This window comes from Diabrotica virgifera, chromosome 1 (assembly GCF_917563875.1).
Source record: "Diabrotica virgifera virgifera chromosome 1, PGI_DIABVI_V3a".
NCBI lineage: Eukaryota > Metazoa > Arthropoda > Insecta > Coleoptera > Chrysomelidae > Diabrotica > Diabrotica virgifera.
Genome location: NC_065443.1, coordinates 16,222,571 through 16,241,539, shown reverse-complemented (window position 1 = coordinate 16,241,539; position 18,969 = coordinate 16,222,571). Strand labels below are relative to the sequence as shown.

Sequence of the window (18,969 nt, the reverse complement as noted above, 5' to 3'; positions counted from 1 at the left end):
TTAGTTATTTTTTAAAATTATAATATAATAAAAACTTTCTGAGAAACGTTAATTTGTTTATAACTATTTTTTTAAACATTTAAAGATTATGCAAAAAAATAAAAAAATAATATTTTGTCGACAAAATGTTAAATAGGAATCTCATCTTTATAAGATTTCAAAGTTTGATCAGTGCATCATAATTATTTTGGTTATTATTGTGACCGTAAATTATTAATTAACAATTGAATTGTTGCTAAAATATTCGTTTAATTTTCACCAGCTTCTGGAACTATAATCTAAACCAAGAAGGCTTTTAAGTCACCAAATTATTTAATTATTGGTAAATAATTACTTATCTAAAACTTTATTTGAAAATTAAAGATTTTGTTGGGAAAACCCGCATTTTCCGAGGAAAATTTTCGTCGGAGCAGATCGGGAAAAACACGTCTCTATGCAGAATTTAATCACGGTGAATTTTTATTTGAGTGTTTTTGTTGTAAAGTTAAAATCTTCGGAGTTCTAGAGCAATAATTGAAAAAAACACGATTTTCGGGCACCATTTTGTTTATAAAAAAAGTAGCACACTATCTGAGGACTTTGCATACCTATATTATTAATATATAGGATCTTATAATTCGATTCCAGCAATAAAATTGCTGGTAAATAACTTTTCCCAAAAATGGCCTATTCTCCGATAATCAGCCCAGACTATTAGTGCTTTTAGTAAATATATTTATTATAATTTTTATGGCTGTGGATTTATCTTCCTCCTAATAAGTATTATTGAAAATGTTTATTTTCAATTAATGTGATTGTAATTATGTCCGAGAAATGATCGACTGAATACAAAAACGGTGGTAGCTGATCGGTAGAGCATTCGCCTGTCCCCTGTTCAAATCCGGACAAAGTCATATCCCAAAGGATCCTTGCGCATAATCCAACCTGCATGAGTTCCTACACGCTACATAGCGTACGACACCAGAAGAAGAAGATGTAAATCCTGAGTACTAGCAGAGCCTGTCAAGATCAATGTAATAAACCGCTTCGCAGTGATGCAGAAACATTAAGAGGGGAAGGGTATGGTTTGAAATCATCATATCAATCACATTTTTGTGATTTTTTTTCGAAGCTATGGTACAATTATTTTATTTTTAGATCAAATAAACATATTAAGTACAATTCAAAGAATACATATTTAGAAAAAAATTCAATCCAAAATATTGAAAAGTAAGCCATTGGTGACAAATTTTGACAGGCAGCTCACAAAAAAATGGATTTTGCGGTGGACGTCAGAACTCGTCACTCATCATCATCACCATCATGCAACTTCTTCTGTCCACTGCTGGACATAGGTCTCTCCCATTCTTCGCCACTCTTCACGGTTCTGTGCTTCTTGTTGCCATTTCTTGGATATTCAGTTAATGTCGTCCATCCAGCGTGTTGGTGGTCGTCCTCTGCTGCGTTTGTCTTCTCTTGGGCGCCAGTCAATTAGTTTTCTGGTCCATCTGGAGTCTCTCAGTCGCGCTATGTGACCTGCCCAATCATACTCGTTACTAGAATCATACGAAACAAAAAATTCAAAAAGATTTAATTAGCTTATGAGTTTCACGAGGTCATAAGGTCAAGTTTTTTATTTTTAATGATTTTTGAATTTTTGGTATCACTCAGAAATCAAAGAAATGAAATTTTTGGTAAACATTTTGTAAAAATCAACAGATTTATTTTTGTGGAACAATAAATAAGCAAAAAAAGAAAAATATCGCGACGTTGTTACCTCATGAAATGTCTCAAGAAAATCTGTGCAAAATATCAGGTAGATCGGCTGAGAAGTTTTTCAGTTACAATGTCCACCGCGTTTGAAAAAGCAGTTTTGAGAAAAATGCGTTTAAAGTTTTGACAACTGCATCTTCATCTTCTTATTTGTCTGCCAAATCGTACAGTGATGCACATTGGAATATGTTTTTTGAATCGAGGAGTAATCTACAAAAGAGAAGGCGAACAGTTGTTTAACGTTTCTCACTACGCTCAAGCGTGCTGGCGCGAAGTCGCGGCAAAGCGAGTCGAAGGTAGAGATATTCAACACGCTGTATATCTGGTAATTTTACTACGATTATTTTGAAATTTTCAGAGAGTATTCTTGAAAGTTTGCACTTTTATTTGAAATAATAAATTTTTTTTAATATTTCAAACCATACCCCTTTAACGGATAGGAAAATGATTGTCTACACTCTACACAAAAATGTACAGTGTTTTAGAAAGTATTGTGCAATACCGTCAATAATCAATTTAAAGTGGATCAAATTTAAAGTATTAAGAATATAAATATAAGAATAGAACATAAATTCCAAAAATAAAGTGACTTACATTTAAAATTTTAATCAATTTCCTTATCTAATGATAGATATTATCATAGGAATTTGATCTATGAATTTGAATAACTACTATCTTAGAAATTACATATAAGTAAACTGAATCATGGACTATCATTGCTTAAGGCAGAGGAACACAAAAATGAAGATTGTTTTATTAGTTTTGTTCGCTGCTTGTTTGTCACAAGCCAAAATAAATCAAGGTAAGTAAATATTTATTGATATTTTTTGTAAGACCAGTTAAGCATTTCCTTCTTCTTTGACTTTTTCTAATGATTAGTTCGCCGTTTTCGTCCTCCGCAACACTCTATTCTCCCAGTCACCTTCTCTGGGGTTTCTATCTACCCTATCATAGCATTTCCTGTGTACCTACGTTTTCCATCTTGTAGCAGGCCTTTCTCTCTGTCTTCTTGCCAGTAAGTCACGGTTGCTCTGTTAATATTGTTACAGTTTCTTGTGAGATATATTCTTCTTCTTCAGCGTTAAGTAATCCAACTTTGGACATAGGCCTCCCCCAATTCAATTCTATGTTTTCTATTTTTCGACACTTGCTTCCAATTATGTCCTCCAATCTTCTTAATGTCATCAGTCCATCTCATTTGTGGCCTTCCTCTGCATCTTCTTCCTAACCATGGTCTCCATTGTTGTATTTCGTGATTCCATCTTTTATCCTTTAGTCGGGCATTATGTCCTGCGAAGCTCCATTTTAATTAGGCAGCATGTTCTTCTGTTTCTTTTACTTTGGTTTTGTTTCTAATAAATTTGGTTGTTTTTTGTCTATAAGTCTCACCCCGAGCATTGATCTTTCCATCGCTCTTTGTGCCTTTACTATATTAACCATATTTGTCTTGGTGAGTGTCCACGTCTGTGAACCATAGTGAGAATAGGGAGGATACACTGATCGTAAACTCTAGTTTTCAAATATTGTTCTATTTTTGTGTTTTTCAAGAACCAACTCAGTTTTCCAAATTCTGCCCACGCTAATCTTATTCTGCTGGTAGTTTCGGCAGCTTGACTTTCTCGGAGTCGTATAATTCCAATATCCGCTAACTCCACTTTTTACATATTTTGAACTATCTATGTTTTTAGATAGTCTGTGTAATTTGTCAGATGTCATTATGTTTATTTTGTGCCTAAAACCGTCAGATCCCGACTAAATTTGAAAATAACTTTGCGAATTCATTCCAAAACCCGCCAGATTTTTTCGTACTTACTTCCAAATCGCGTTAAATCCGTTTCGACCAATCACAACACTCTATTCTGAGAATTTCAATATGGTGTTACAGTGCTCAACTGTGTAAATATTGTTGTCCGTAATTTGCTTTTAATAGTTAAAATAATGGAAGGAATAACGAAAAAAGTTGAAAAAGCATGTCTTAATAAAAGACGAAAAAGAAAAAGTCAGCCGGATTTATGGAAAAAGAACAAATTGAAGGAAAAAAGGTGAGTTAAAGTTTGCTTTCCTACTATGGCTTTAGGTACTATTAGGAAGGTGATACAGCATGTCCGTTTTGTTGACAATTCATAAAAATAACATTAATAACATTACTTTTCTATGATTTAGAATTATTTATTTACTTATTATATACTTGTAAGTTCCGAAAAGATTTTTTTTATATAAAGGGAAACCAACGTTGTCGTACAAGGAAAGGAAAATTACAGAAGTGAATTTAATGATAAAAAACTGGTTACCAAAAAGGGTAAATCTGTATCAATTTTATCGCCTGTTAACTTACCAGTAGGAACTAACGTTAAAAAATAAAAAGTTAATGACGTTTGCAAATACTGTAGAAGCATTACGGAGAGAATTGGCGCGAATTATCCGACTTAATCTATTACTACAACGCTGAACAGGCCTATCTTAACGGAACAGCAATAACTAACGAGGATAATGAAGATGAGGATATTGTTTGTGAAAATGTAGTTGAAAATGATCAATTTGTTTAAATTTCTTTTTTTTTTAATATATTTTTGTATGTCTTAATTTTGTTATCAAAATGAAAATATTAGCCTCAGTAACCGACTTTTCCATTTGGACATCCTGTATATGATCAAAAGAATAATTCGTAACAAAAGTCGCTAGATCCACCTATAGTTATATACAAAATCCGCTAACTCCACTGGTTTGTTTCAAAACCTGCTACATCCACTTTTTGATATTTAAATCAATTTTTATCTTTTGTTTTATTAATCAAATTACGTAAATCAAGGTTACCAACAAATTAGAATTATATTCCCTAATAGAATAATTGCAATTCATTTAGACAGGTACTCGGAAATAATAGATACAGTTTTTTGCTTTTACTGAAAATACGTTGCGTGTGGAGTTAGCGGATATGGGAATTATACGACTCCTATGTTGTTGTGTAACTTTCATTATTTATCTGTCCCAGGTAGATGTATTCGCTTACTGTTTCTAAATTTATGTCGTTCAACGTTATTTTTCTAATGTTCGGTGTATTCGTTATTATTTTTGTTTTTTTCATCATTTGTTTTGTGAGATATACTCCGGTCTATTCTCCTGCAATAATTTTGTGTATTATATGATATTTTTTCTTGGAGTGGAGTGACAAAAAGGGATAAAATTAAAAATGAGTATATTAGGTTAAGTTTAGGTGTGACACCAATTGATGCCAAAATGAGAGAGCATAGGTTGAGATGGTTTGGTCATGTTCAACGTCGAGATGCTGAACACCCTATACGAAGAATTGCTAAAGTGCAAATTCCTGGAAGGAGTAGGATAGGAAGGCCAAAGAAGACGTGGGTGGTGACGATTAGGCAGGACATGTTGGTAAAGGGAATTAATATTGATATGACTCAAGATAGAATTATATGGAGAAATGCAATTAGGGAAGCCGACCCCGCATAGGGATAAGGCAAAGAGAATGATGATATGATATTTTTTCTTCATTTACTACTTCTGATGGTATATTTTTTTCTATGCTTCTTTTGCTCTATTATACCCTTTTGTGTTATCTATGTCTCGGCTCAGTCACTCCCACTGTCCTTTATTCTTTGCTTTACTTGTTGTCTGAGGGTAATATATTTTTCCTGTGTTTCTGAGAATCTATCGTTTAGTCATTTTAGCAACGTACTTTTTTCCTTTTAATCATCTCTTCTAGATCGTCACTTTTCCAAATATTTCTACAAATATTTATTCTTGTGTGGTTCAATGCCCAGTACTTCGTTTGCAGCTTTATTTATTTTTCCTATAGGTGTTGATATATACATTTACGGTCCATTTTGTTCATCTGTATCATATTCTGTAGCCTATTCTGATATGGTCTTCTAATACTAAATTGTTGTAGAATTTTTACTTTATATTTCATATTTGCGATTTTTTGCATCTCCCCGGCTTGTGACTTTGTTGTCCTCTCGAAAGAAAAAAATTCTTGACATAAAGAAACTTTATTAATATTTAAGAAAGATCGACTTGGCATATTGCCTAAGAAATGTATCTTTGTATGTAAGATATAATTTTCTAAAATATTTCAAATAAATTTTAATATACCCAAAGAAATATATCTTAAACATGATTGAACTATCACTTTCTTGCAAACTGCAAACCTATTTGTCAGAAAGAAATTATATTTGTCATAAGAATATATTTTCTTGGCATTACAAAACTCTTCTTTCTGAGCAATAATATTTCTTAGTAAGGAATATTGTTATCTTAACATTATTATTTAATGTATTTAATGTTAAGAAATATATTTCTCAGATATAATTGTATATTTAGAATTAAGTTACATTTCTTAAAAATAAAGTGATATTACATACGGCGAAATAAATCATTCTGTTAAGGTAAAATTATTCTTTATTAGATCATAAAAACATGATACAAAACGTTAGATATTAATACATACAAATTATTTCTCCACTCTTAAACCACTGGCTTCTATACAATAATAAAAGGATGGATAATGAAGAGGCAAATCCAACTTCCTTAATTTTTCCTTATTTTTGTTAATAGCACTTTGCATATATCAGAAATTACCTAAAACAAAACCGTTATGGAAAAAGAGTAAACTTATTTTAATAAAATATTTTTTTTATTAATTTCCAAAAATTCCAAAATTTGCTTCCAAAAATTCCAAATTCCAAAATATTCCAAAAATTCCAGCCAATTCCAAAAAAAAAAAACAAATACACGAGCCCACATAAAAACTACAATCCAAAAACATTTCTTGGCATTTCAACAAATAATAATCAATCATATTTAGTTCAAACACCGAGAGAAAAAAATTCTTGACATAAAGAAACTTTATTAATATTTAAGAAAGATCGACTTGGCATATTGCCTAAGAAATATATCTTTGTATGTAAGATATAATTTTCTAAAATATTTCAAATAAATTCTACTATAGCCAAAGAAATATATCTTAAACATGATTGAACTATCACTTTCTGGCAAATTTCAAACCTATTTATCAGAAAGAAATTACACTTGATGTTAATTAATTTTATTAGTCATAAAAATATATTTTTTACACATTAGAAAACTATTCTTTCTGAGCAATAATATTTCTTAGTAAGGAATATTATTATTTTACTATTAATAATTAATTTATTTAATGTTAAGAAATATATTTCGCAGAGATAAACGTATATTTAGAGTTAAGTTAATATTTCTTGAAAATTAAGTGATATTACATACGGCGAAATAAATCATTGTGTTAAGGTAAAATCATTATTTATTAATAAAACAAGATATAAAACGTTATTATTACATACAAATATTTTCTCCACTCTTAAACCACTGGCTTCTACCATCTTCTACACAACAATAAAAGGATGGAGAGGCAAATCCAACTTCCTCAAATGTTCCTTCTTTTGTTAATAGCACTTTGTATATCAGCAATTCACTAAAACAAAATCGTTATGTAGAAAGAGTAAACTTCTTACTTTAATAAAATTTTTTTATAAAGATATAGATATTTATTTTGACAAATTTAGGAAATACAAAAAAAAACAAATACACGGCCCCACATAAGAACTATTAATACTAATAATAATCAATCACATTTAGTTTAAACATGGCATTATTTAACCTACACATCTTTGTTTATTTTTTTCTTTTTGTTAATGAAATATTAATTATTTATCTGTATAATATTAAGTCACACAATAAATATTGTTTAGCTAAAAGAAGAGGGAAAATACAACCAATGTAAAACATCGAAGCAGACATAATAATATGTAATTTTCTTAATTTTTATAATCAGAAAGAGACAGCATACCTAATCATTAAGAAATTTTATTACGGGAAAGTATTATTAGGTTACATCTAAGTCATTTAATACATATTAACTAATTCACGGTTTTCGGCAATAACATTTCTTAACCATAAACATATATTTCTTTTACACTAACTGATTTCTTTATCTCAAATAAATTAACACAACAAATCCTCAGCGTTGCACCCGCCATGTTTGATATAGCGTTGTATTGTATATTTTTATAGAAGACGATACATTGAAGAAACCTATTATAGTTTTGATACATAAGTATACACATTTTTAGAAAGGTACTTACCTACATGTATGAAGTTCTACCATTTCTGGAAGGCCCCGCATTTGGTTAATAACTCCTTTCTTAATATTGTTCTGAAGCTATATATTATATCATTCTGTCCCAGCTTTAAATTGTGGTATATTTCCCAGTTAGAATAATAAGCTCCTTTATTTCAGAGTCGTCCATCATTATACCTAAAAAGCATATAAAGATACTATTATGTTTCTTTTTTAACCATTGGATACGCAACAATATTATTATTACATCTTAAATTACTCAATTTACTTTTATGTAATACCTATATATTATATGTACGTACCTTCAAAATATCCGTTAATTTTTAAAGTACACCAATAAATCCAACATCCATCTATATGAACATGAACATATCACGCCATCTTGACAAACACTGACGACTAAATCATAAATAGTTAATCTGCGCAATTCTTTTGTGGAAGAAAATATCTTTGCAAGTAACATTTCAGCATTAATGACAAAGTTTTTATTTTATAACCACAGTTACTACAGAGGGTATTTCTGAAGAATTATTTCTTGTGGTTTAAAATATTTATTTGATTACAAGAAAATTTCTTGTTCACAAATATAAATATGGATTAACTTAACATTATATTTCTTATACTGCAAAATATTTGTAGTTTTCAATTTAAGAAATAAAAACTTTAGGATAAGAAAATTAAATGTAACCATTAATGCATTTCTTAGTATTGAAGAAATTATCTGTAAGAAATTATTAAGTTGTGTTTAAAAAACTCGTTTCTTTATATGTGAACCGGTATGTTTAAGTTAATAGGATATGTTAACTTTTAAGAAATATTGCTCAAAGAAATCGGTGTTTTAGGAGAAAAGAAATTGTTCTCTCGGTGAACATGGCTTTATTTATCCTATCATCTTTGTTAATTTTTTTCTTTTTGTATATGAAATATTAATTATTTATCAGTATAATATCACACAATAGACATTGTTTAGCTAAAATAAGAAGGAAAATACAACCAATGTACATGGTAAAACATTGAAGCAGACATATATTGTAATTTTATTTATTTATATAATCTAAAAGAGACAGCAAATCTAATCATTAAGAAATTTTATGACAGGAAAGTATTATTAGTTTACATCTTAAGTTATTTTATATTAACTTATTCAGTTTTCGGCAATAAAAGTTATTAAGCGTTAAGATGTTTCTTTTAGACTAACTAATATTTCTTTATGACAAATAAAGCACACGCCATGTTTGATATAACGTTGAATTGCAGGATTGTGTATAGAAGACGATACATTCAAGAAACATATTATAGTTTATACATAAGTATATACATTTTAATAAAGGAACTTACCTGTATACAGTTCTATCAGTTATGGAAGCCCTAGTTGGTTAATAGCTCCTTTCGATATTTTGTTCTAAAGCTTTATATTAGATATATTATTCTCTCCGAGGTGGAAGTTGAAACGTTAATAAAATCATTTTTAAGTTAAATTGTGGCTTATTTCCCAGTTAGAATAAGATCCTTTCTTTCAGAGTTGTCCATCAATATAGATATCTAAAATGCATATAAAGATACTATTATGTTTCTTTTAGAACTAAGTACATATTCGGATATGCAACAATATTATTATTACATCTTAAATTAATCAATTTACTTTTATTTAATACCTATGTACAGCTGGTTCCTAAAAAAACTGATACGACTCTTAAAGCGTATTTTGTAGAAAATTGAGCAGTGTATTTTTACGGATAAATACTTATTATTTACAACTGTCACTGTCACTGCCAAATCTTAAAATTTGTCAGATATCTTATTCTGTTCAACCTCAAAAAATGGCTCAACATGCTAGCAAAGAGCTAAAAGCAAGAATTGTAACGAAATTAGAAGATTGTTAATCAGAGGAACAGTTTTTAATATTAATAAAAGCTGGAGAGAACAAGAAACTCTCGAAGACCAAAAATATCTACCGCTCATGAAGATCGTACGCTTTTGGAGAGATTAGAAGATAATCCTTTTGAAGATGCGAAAACTGCAAGAACTGAACCTCTTTATAAAATGCAGAATTTCAAAATAATATCCTTAATAATTATTATTAAAATTTATGAATAATTAATTTAATTATTAATATATGTAATCAGTTGTTTGTTGTTTGTTTGTTTATTTTATTATTTGTCTGTCATAATAAAAATGTCAAAACAATCAAATACACTGCTCAAAATGATCAAATCTTATACTAAGAGTCGTATCAGTTTTTTTAGGAACCGGCTGTACATGAACGTACCATCAAACTATCCCTTAGATTTTAAAGAATACCAACAAATCCAAAATCCATCTATGAAAATGAACTAATACCACGTCATCTTGTCAAACACTGAGATTAAATCACAAATAGCGAATAATGGTTACTGCGCAATTCTTTTATGGAAGAAAATCTCTTTGCAAGTAACATTTCGGCATTAATGATAAAGTTTTTATTTAATAACCACTCAGTTACTAAAGAGGATATTTCTGAAGAATTATTTCTTGTGGTTTAAAATATTTATTTGATTGCAAGAAAATTTCTTGTTCACAAATATAAATATGGATTAACTTAACATATATTTCTTATAATGCAAAATATTTGTAGTTTTCAATTTAAGAAACAAAAACTTTAGGATAAGAAAATTAAAATGTAACCATTAATGCATTTCTTAGTATGTATTGAAGAAATTATCTGTAAGAAATTATTCAGTGGTGTTTAAAAAACTCGTTTTTTTATATTTTATGTGAAGCGGTATGTTTAAGTTAATATGATAATATGGTAACTTTTAAGAAAGATAGCTCAAAGAGATCAGTGTTTTAGGAGAAAAGAAATTGTTCTCTCGGTGAGTACTATATAGAATTTCCAAAAATTTATTTTTTATACTCTAGATATACATTTTAATTGGGTGCAGTATACGGGAGAAATACCAGAGAATGCTATAATAGGCGGAGAAACTGGTGATAGTGATCCAACGTATGTAGCCCGTTCCGTCCTCAGTGCAAATCCAGATGATGAAAATTACTCTGGAAGTGACTACAATGGTTATGTAGCTGGTGGTGTGTTACCTGGAAAATTGGTGATGAACGCTAGTACTCCGGAGAGTATATACACGCTTACAAAGAACATTGAGGTAAATTATGCTTATAGATTTGTTTTTATTTTTTTGGCGGTTATACTTAAGGTAAATGTACACTTTAGAATGAAATCTAGCTAGATTGTAGAGACGCTAGCTGATAAATTTAATACACTGTGCACACTACAACGATCTTAGTCTCTATACCTAGTAGTCTAGAAAGCCACTGCGCATCCGCTAGGAAAAATATTCTAATTCGGATTTTTTGCACAATCTTACTCAAAAAGGACTCCTTTTAACAAATTTCCATGTTGACAGGACCAAAAGGTGGTCAAAATTTTTTTAAACGTTTTTTTTTTGTTTTTTTTCCTGAAATTATTTTTTTTGCATGGAAAAAAGTTTTTTTTTAGGTTTTTTGGATCATTCCAAACAGAAAAGGTCTTTAGTGACTTTTCTCTAAAAATGATAGTTTTTGACAAATAAGCGATTAAAAATTAAAAAATTGCGAAATCGGCCATTTTTAACCCTCAAAAACTATGTGAAAAACTGAAAATTTGAATGTTGCCAAGGTAGGTAGATATTCTTTAAACATCGATTGATGAAATCCCGAAGAGTTTTTTGCAAATACAATATTCAAAACTCCTTTGTTTTTTAATTGCTAATCAACCGTGCGCGACACTATTTTCCATCGACAGTATGGTGCAAATGACAGGAATAAATTCGTTATTTCGTAAACCGGCGACTCTCAGGAAAAATCCCGAAACAGGTCGATTTTTATTTTCAAGTTATGATATTGTGGCATATATGGTATACTAGTGACGTCATCCTCGGAGCGTGATGACGTAATCGATGATTTTTTTAAATGAGAATAGGGGTCGTGTGGTAGCTCATTTGAAAGGTTCTTCAATTATCTATTCACTAATGTAAACATTTACATAATTATTTATACAGGGTGTCCTTCTACTTCTTTTTTGTCATATAATTTAATTTATTAAACATTTTTTGGACATCCTGTATAAATAATTATGTAAATGTTTATATTACTGAATAGATAATTGAAGAACCTTTCAAATGAACTAGCACACGACCCCTATTCTCATTTGAAAAAATCATCGATTACGTCATCACGCCCCGACGGATGACTTCACTAGTATACCATATATGCCACAATATCATAACTTAAAAATAAAAATCGACCTATTTCGGGATTTTTTCTTACAGTCGCCGGTTTACGAAATAACGAATTTATTCCTTTCGTTTGCACCATACTGTCGGTGGAAAATAGTGTCGCGCACGCTTGATTAGCAATTAAAAAACAAAGGAGTTTTGAATATTGTATTGCAAAAAACTCTTCGGGATTTCATCAATCGATGTTTAAAGAATATCTACCTACCTTGGCAACATTCAAATTTTCAGTTTTTCACATAGTTTTTGAGGGTTAAAAATGGCCGATTTCGCAATTTTTCAATTTTTAATCGCTTATTTGTCAAAAACTATAATTTTTAGAGAAAAGTCACTAAAGACCTTTGGAATCCTGTTTGGAATGATCCAAAAAACCTAAAAAAACTTTTTCTATGCAAAAAAAATAATTTTAGGAAAAAACAAAAAAAAAACGTTTAAAAATTTTTTGACCACCTTTTGGTCCTGGCAACATGCAAATTTGTTAAAAGGAGTCCTTTTTGAGTAAGATTGTGCAAAAAATCCGAATTAGAATAGTTTTCCTAGCGGATGCGCAATGGCTTTCTGGACTATTATCTGAGATTAATTTGGGATAGACTTACATACTTTGTGTCCACTGGATTACTGTTCTACTATACACTGAATTCTTGTTTTTAAAGGGCCGTCTCCTTAATGGAGGTTGGCTACCAGAGGCGGCTCTAGCCCATGTAGCGCTCGTGTGCAGTCGATGCCCTGGCGCCCTTTGGTAGACGTAGTCAAAATGGAATAGTCGAATAGGTACCTATCTAGTACTAGTACATAGCGCATTAGGTACGCTTATAATGTAAACAAAAATCCAGATGCAAATAGTACAATATTAAATGATGTCGGGAGCCAATAGGTATTCACGGCGTCAGAACAACCTACCGAAATCTGTTAAAAATATTTAATTAAAAATGAACTTTTTTATCTATGAGGTAAGGTTGAAAGTTGGTTGAGGAAATTTGACTGGTTTGAGTACATGAGCAAATAGTACTTTTAGGAAGGAATTGGTTAGATGAATAAAAATGAACAACTTTGTGATAATTTAAAAAAATAATAATTTATTAACGAATTATTACAGGACGCACATATTATCTTCGGGACAGGACATGTCTTCAAACGAATCAAAGGATTGCCACCCGTCCGTTGGACGGACAGCCAGGCGGGCAGTAATCTATAAATCGCACTTAAGTGACAATGTAAATTTTCTTTAATCGTTTTAAAGCATATTTTATATTAAAACAAAGTAAAAGAACCGCTCTTAGGCGCTCGGCGCCCCCAATATCCCGACGCCCGTGTGCACCGCACACCCTGCACAATAGGTAAAGCCGCCTCTGTTGGCTACTACAATTGCAAACTCTTCTCTGTCTTCAGCTGTTCTTATTAACTGTTAAAAATTTAGCCCTGTCCATTGTCGGAAGTTTCTTAGCCAAGATTGTCTTTTCCCTTGTAGTCTTCTCTTTCCCTCAATCTTTCCTTTTACTATAAGTTGAGAATATTGGTATTCAATACTTTTTAGTAAAATTGTACCATTTTCTTAAAAACTAAAAAAAAATATAACCTTAAATTGTGGCATTTTCCTCCAATTTCAATCTCAGAAGTACCTACTGATTGCAATTATTTCTTTTGTAAATTTTGCTGTTACATCTCTATTTCTGTAGTCCCTCAATGAACTATTCCACAATTCGCGATGCATTTCAGTCAACTCAATTAATTTTAATGTCACATTTTTATCCCATTTAATTTTTTCACACATGGTACCTACGCAGTTTCGTTCTGCGAAAGATCACTCTCTCTCTAGACAAGGTCACTCCATTTAGTCGATCAAATAGTTTAAAATGTCTCTTACAACATGCTCGAGACGGTGTGTCCACTACAGTCTAGCTATATTTATTTTTCTCTACTGATAGACCGAAGCAATAAAGCACTAAAATCGGCCTTACCTCCGAAAAAAAGGACAAGACGGATCTTAATAATTCTTTTTGCATTCGATTCGTGAATGCGCCAGGAAACTTTGTGAACCGGAGCCATGATATAATATTGAAAAACTGCATACAACAAATGCATTCTTAAAGTGCATCTCAAAGAGACAATAAAAAAATTCAGAACTCGTCAATTATCCGCGGAAATGAGTTCAATTTTGTTACTCGGGAGTTTTTGGGATCGCTGAAAACGAATATGACGTCAAAAGTGATCTCCGGAGTACCTGTTGCCAAAGGTACCTACTGTTTACCTCGTCATTAAAATTCATTAAAAAATTTGTCAAAAATACTTACTCGGGGGTTCTTGGGGCCGCTAACGACGAATATGACATCGGAAGTGATTTTCGGAGTACTTGGTGCCCAGGGTACCTACTGTTTAGCGCTCTTGTGGAGTTTTCGGCAAATTGATTAAAAAATTAGCCAAAAATCATTACTCAGGGGGTTTTTGAGTCGCCGACGACGAGTATGACATCGGCAGTGATCTACGGAGTACCTGGTACCCTGGGTACCTACTGTTTACCTCGTTTTCTGGAGTTTTCGGCAAATTCCGATGTTATAACTCATATTCGTCGTCAGAGACCCCAAAAACCCCTAAGTAATGACTTTTAACTAATTTTTTAATGAATTTGCCAAAAACTAAAGAAAACGAGGTAAGCAGTAGGTACCCTGAGTACCAAGTACTCCGTAGAGCACTTCCGATGTCATATTCGTCGTCAGCGACCCAAAAAACCTCAAGTAATGATTTTTGGCTAATTTTTTAATGAATTTGCCGAAAACTTCAGAAGTAGGTACCCTGGGCATCAGGTATTCCAGAGATCGCTTCCGATGTCATATTCGTCGTTAGCGACCCAAAAAACCTCAAGTAATGATTTTTGGCTAATTTTTTAATGAATTTGCCGAAAACTTCAGAAGAAGTAGGTACCCTGGGCATCAGGTATTCCAGAGATCGCTTCCGATGTCATATTCGTCGTTAGCGACCCAAAAAACACCTGAGTAATTATTTTTACTAATTTTTTAATAATTTTTTTGTCGAAAACTGCAGAAGACGAGGTAAACAGTAGGTACCCTGTGTACCAGGTACTCCGGACATTACTTTCTATGTCATATTCGTCGTTAGCGGCCCCCAAAACCCCCCGAGTAATGATTTTTGACTAATTTTTAATGAATTTACCGAAAACTCCACAAGACGAGGTACACAGTAGGTACCCTGGGCACCAGGTACTCTGGAGATCACTTTTGACGTCATATTCGTTTTTAGCGACCGCAAAAACCCCCCGAGTAACAAAATTGAACTCATTTCCGCCGATAATTGACGAGTTCTGAATTTTTTTATTGTCTGTTTGAGATGCACTTTAAGAATGCATTTTTTGTATGCAGTTTTTCAATATTATATCATGGCTCCGGTTCACAAAGATTCCTGGCGCATCCACGAATCGAATACAAAAAGAATTATTATAAAGATCCGCCTTGTCCTTTTTTTTCGGAGGTTCAGTTCTTTATTGCTTCGACAATGAGATCAAAGAAACTCTCGCTAGACTGCTCTCAACGCCGTGTCCACTAAGGACTTAATTCTCGGACATCTCTAACAAAAAGTCTACAGTGTAGATTCATCATTATACCGGATTTATACTCAGCCATTGCCACTGCTGCCGCCGTTGCCGGAAATATTGCCCGAAATACGATATCGACGCGAGTGAGGTGTTCATATCAGTTCTTCGCCAATGTCCTCACAACTCATTTACCAAACGACTCACAAGAATGTGGAATATTTCCTCGAAAGCGGCACCAACAAACTGCGACCGTAACACTGCGATGAATGACGTCAGATTACGGTGAAACAGGTGACGCAATAGACGACGTTACGGACTACGTTTTATAAACGAAGATTTATTGTAAAAATAGTGAATGTAAATAAATTAAAATAAAAACTAAATAAATTAAATGTTAAAATTCAAAATAATTTAGAAGAATTAAAATTATTTCACTATTTTAAGCAAATTGCAGATAATACAATTGAAATTATCTCTGTTTTTAGATACTGACTGTGGTCAATGGAACAAAAATCGAATGGATTGAATCTTTCGAGCACGCATTCATGGAAATCTTCAACTCAGACGACTATCGTCCTGTAAGGATCGGTTGGCAAGCAAACGGGGACATGTGGAACTCCACTCTTTATTTGGGCAGCTCTTTCGCCGACGGTGTCATATATATTGGACACATATTGACATCGGCAATTCCACCAGGCTTGAATCAAAATAGCTATCATCCATTTTATACAAATCCTTTCGCGGACGGTCTATATAAAGTACTAGTTTATTATATTTAAATTCTTAAAAAGTACTCTTTTTAATAAATAATATTATGAAATTATATGTATTTTTATTAAGGACATCGTGGCATCTGCCCGAAGCTGTTAACGGTATGGCTGTTGTTACAGCCTTTGGAACATATCAACAAAACTAATTTCTTTCTTAAGTCTGTGCTATATTTCTTTGTAAATATATCTTTACCACAAAAAGGTCGAGGTTTTTTTTACATTTCTGTATATTATTAGTATTAATACTGGGTCTGAAGTGTATGTATTTCAGACAAAAAAATTATATTGTATATATAATTACTCGTCAGTTAATTTCTATTAAGAGTTATAAAAAATAATGAGTGAACCCTATAATATCTACTGGTGACCACTCGTCGATACAAAACAGACAATTTGAATCGGTATATGCATAAATTAGTGCACAGTTTAAACCACACACCTGTGTTTTTTGTCGTGCTATTTTTACTAAAAGGTTTCTAATAGTCAATCATAAAACCCATTTTATTGCGTTTTAATTTATAAACAAGAACGCTTTAACAATATTAGTAATTTTCCCCTTGTTAAAAATCCCTATAAATTGCCGGTTCAGGAATATTTAAAATCAATTAAATTTTCTTCACTATCTTTGGAAGGAAAATTAAAAGTGTCAGATGTGTATATTATGAACGTAACAAAATGCAAAAGTCAGGATCATAGACTATTATTTAAAATACAGGTTTATGAAAAAACTGACTGGTTGTGTGACAATTTTGTTAAAATTAGCAAAATTATTAACTATTTAGTAATTATTCTTTTTGCCAATTTTACTTAATTGGCAAAATTACTTACTAAAATCACTAGATAGTTGTGTCTGAGTTTAGCGAACCGACTATATCTACTGTTTCCCGTGTTTACTACCTATTTGGAGATGAATAATCAAAATTGGCAAAATCTGGCGTTAAGAGTGAATTGGAAATTATTTATAGAAGATCCGATTTTCCGAGGCAGTCCACTTACGTAACTTATTGACAGATAGTGATATGCATGAACATTTTTGTAAAATAGCTTGAAATTTTTATGTAGGTAGGTATGTGTTACGATGCTAATGACAACTGTAGAAACAGAACGATGTTTCTCTATATTGAAACGTATCAAGACTTTCCTTTAAGTACTATGAATCGGGATCGACTAACTGCACTAACAATGTTGTCAATAAATTTAAAAAAAGATTCAAGAAATTCCAAATTTTAATGAATTGGTTATTGAAGAATGTATCCCAAAACAAATCAGGCAACTTGACTTTCAATAAAAAAACTTGCTTGTAACATTTTTTAAAAACTAAATTATAATCTTAAGTTACTAAAATACATTATTTATTGTAATTTCTTAATAAGGTTATTTGATTTCTACAATTTGATGACACTCAAAAATTTTGCCTATGGAAATAGGATTCAAGCGGACGCCCACGGTGTTATTATTATTATTTTATATCTTAAAACGTGTGCAGCCCCAATACTCTACACTAGGCATCGTCACTGAGTATAATATTTTTTACATATATATCCAAGAAGATTATTAGTATGGTATCTTAAACAGTAAATGGTTAAGATCAATTAGTTACCACTATAAACATCCTGGATTAGCCGATAATAGTATAAAAGGCCCGGTTTCAGGTAAAATTTAAATATGTTTTCTGGTAAAATTTGTCAATCTTTATTTCTTAATGTTGATTTAATTGCGTACAATCCAAACTCATTATAATTTTATTAATACAGATTAGGCTTATATTGACGAAACTGTACCGCTAAAAGGGTTTTTCGAATTCGATTGTAGTGCGCGACGGGGTTGCTATTTAATCACCTCTTAAGTGGTTTTCAGGTATTTATATAATAAGTTTATGGAACTGAAAACCAACCAGTATTAAAATACGATTTCTTGATAAAATTTGTTAGTCTTTATGTATCACGGGAAGTGTTAAGTAGTATTACTCATTTTATTCATTACGTTTTCTATCATTATGTGGCGTCCGTGGGATAGTAATAATGGGGCTTCTTCTAATGTTCCGGTAAAGAAGAAACATTTATCTGTAGATGCAAAGCAAATTGTAAAAACTATATACAGTAGCTTACTTAAAAGAGGACTTGACACAACTTCCGCTACGAGTGAAATATGCGATTTGACGAAAATACCTCTGACCACAGTAAAAAGAATTACATCAAACCCCATAGAAACAAGAAAAAACGTAAAGATTTGTGTAAAGATTGTGTAAAGATGTGGTTCTTTTCAGAACCACAAATTATTATTAATGTTTGAATGTTTGTTTTTCTATAATCTTACCAATTAAAATAGATTTAATTTATTTTAAAACTCATTTGAAAACATTAATTTCTATTCGGGTATATAAGGCAAAGCAAAATATTTTACATCAAATTTTTTTTGGTTTTTGTAGTCGTAATTATTGTAATTGTCAAAAGACCAACTCTGTCTACCTCGGTTGCTTATCGCTCCGGGTGGGTCTTAACA

The 18,969-nt window shown here is 31.6% G+C and overlaps 1 protein-coding gene across 2 annotated transcripts in view; it reads left to right on the top strand.

Moving 5' to 3' along the window:
- Positions 1-16,520, top strand: part of LOC114333322 (uncharacterized) — a 32,219-nt gene extending 15,699 nt beyond the window's left edge. The window contains exons 1-3 of one of the 2 annotated variants that reach the window (XM_028282534.2): positions 2,401-2,554; positions 10,781-11,022; positions 16,183-16,520. In XM_028282534.2, coding sequence (XP_028138335.1) covers positions 2,458-2,554; positions 10,781-11,022; positions 16,183-16,476 — 633 coding nt within the window. In that variant the 5' untranslated portion in view covers positions 2,401-2,457 and the 3' untranslated portion in view covers positions 16,477-16,520. Of the gene's footprint in view, positions 1-2,400; positions 2,555-10,780; positions 11,023-16,182 lie in introns of those variants that run through there. The other variant, XM_050643945.1, reaches the window with a different exon arrangement.
- The last annotated feature ends 2,449 nt before the right edge of the window (positions 16,521-18,969 follow it).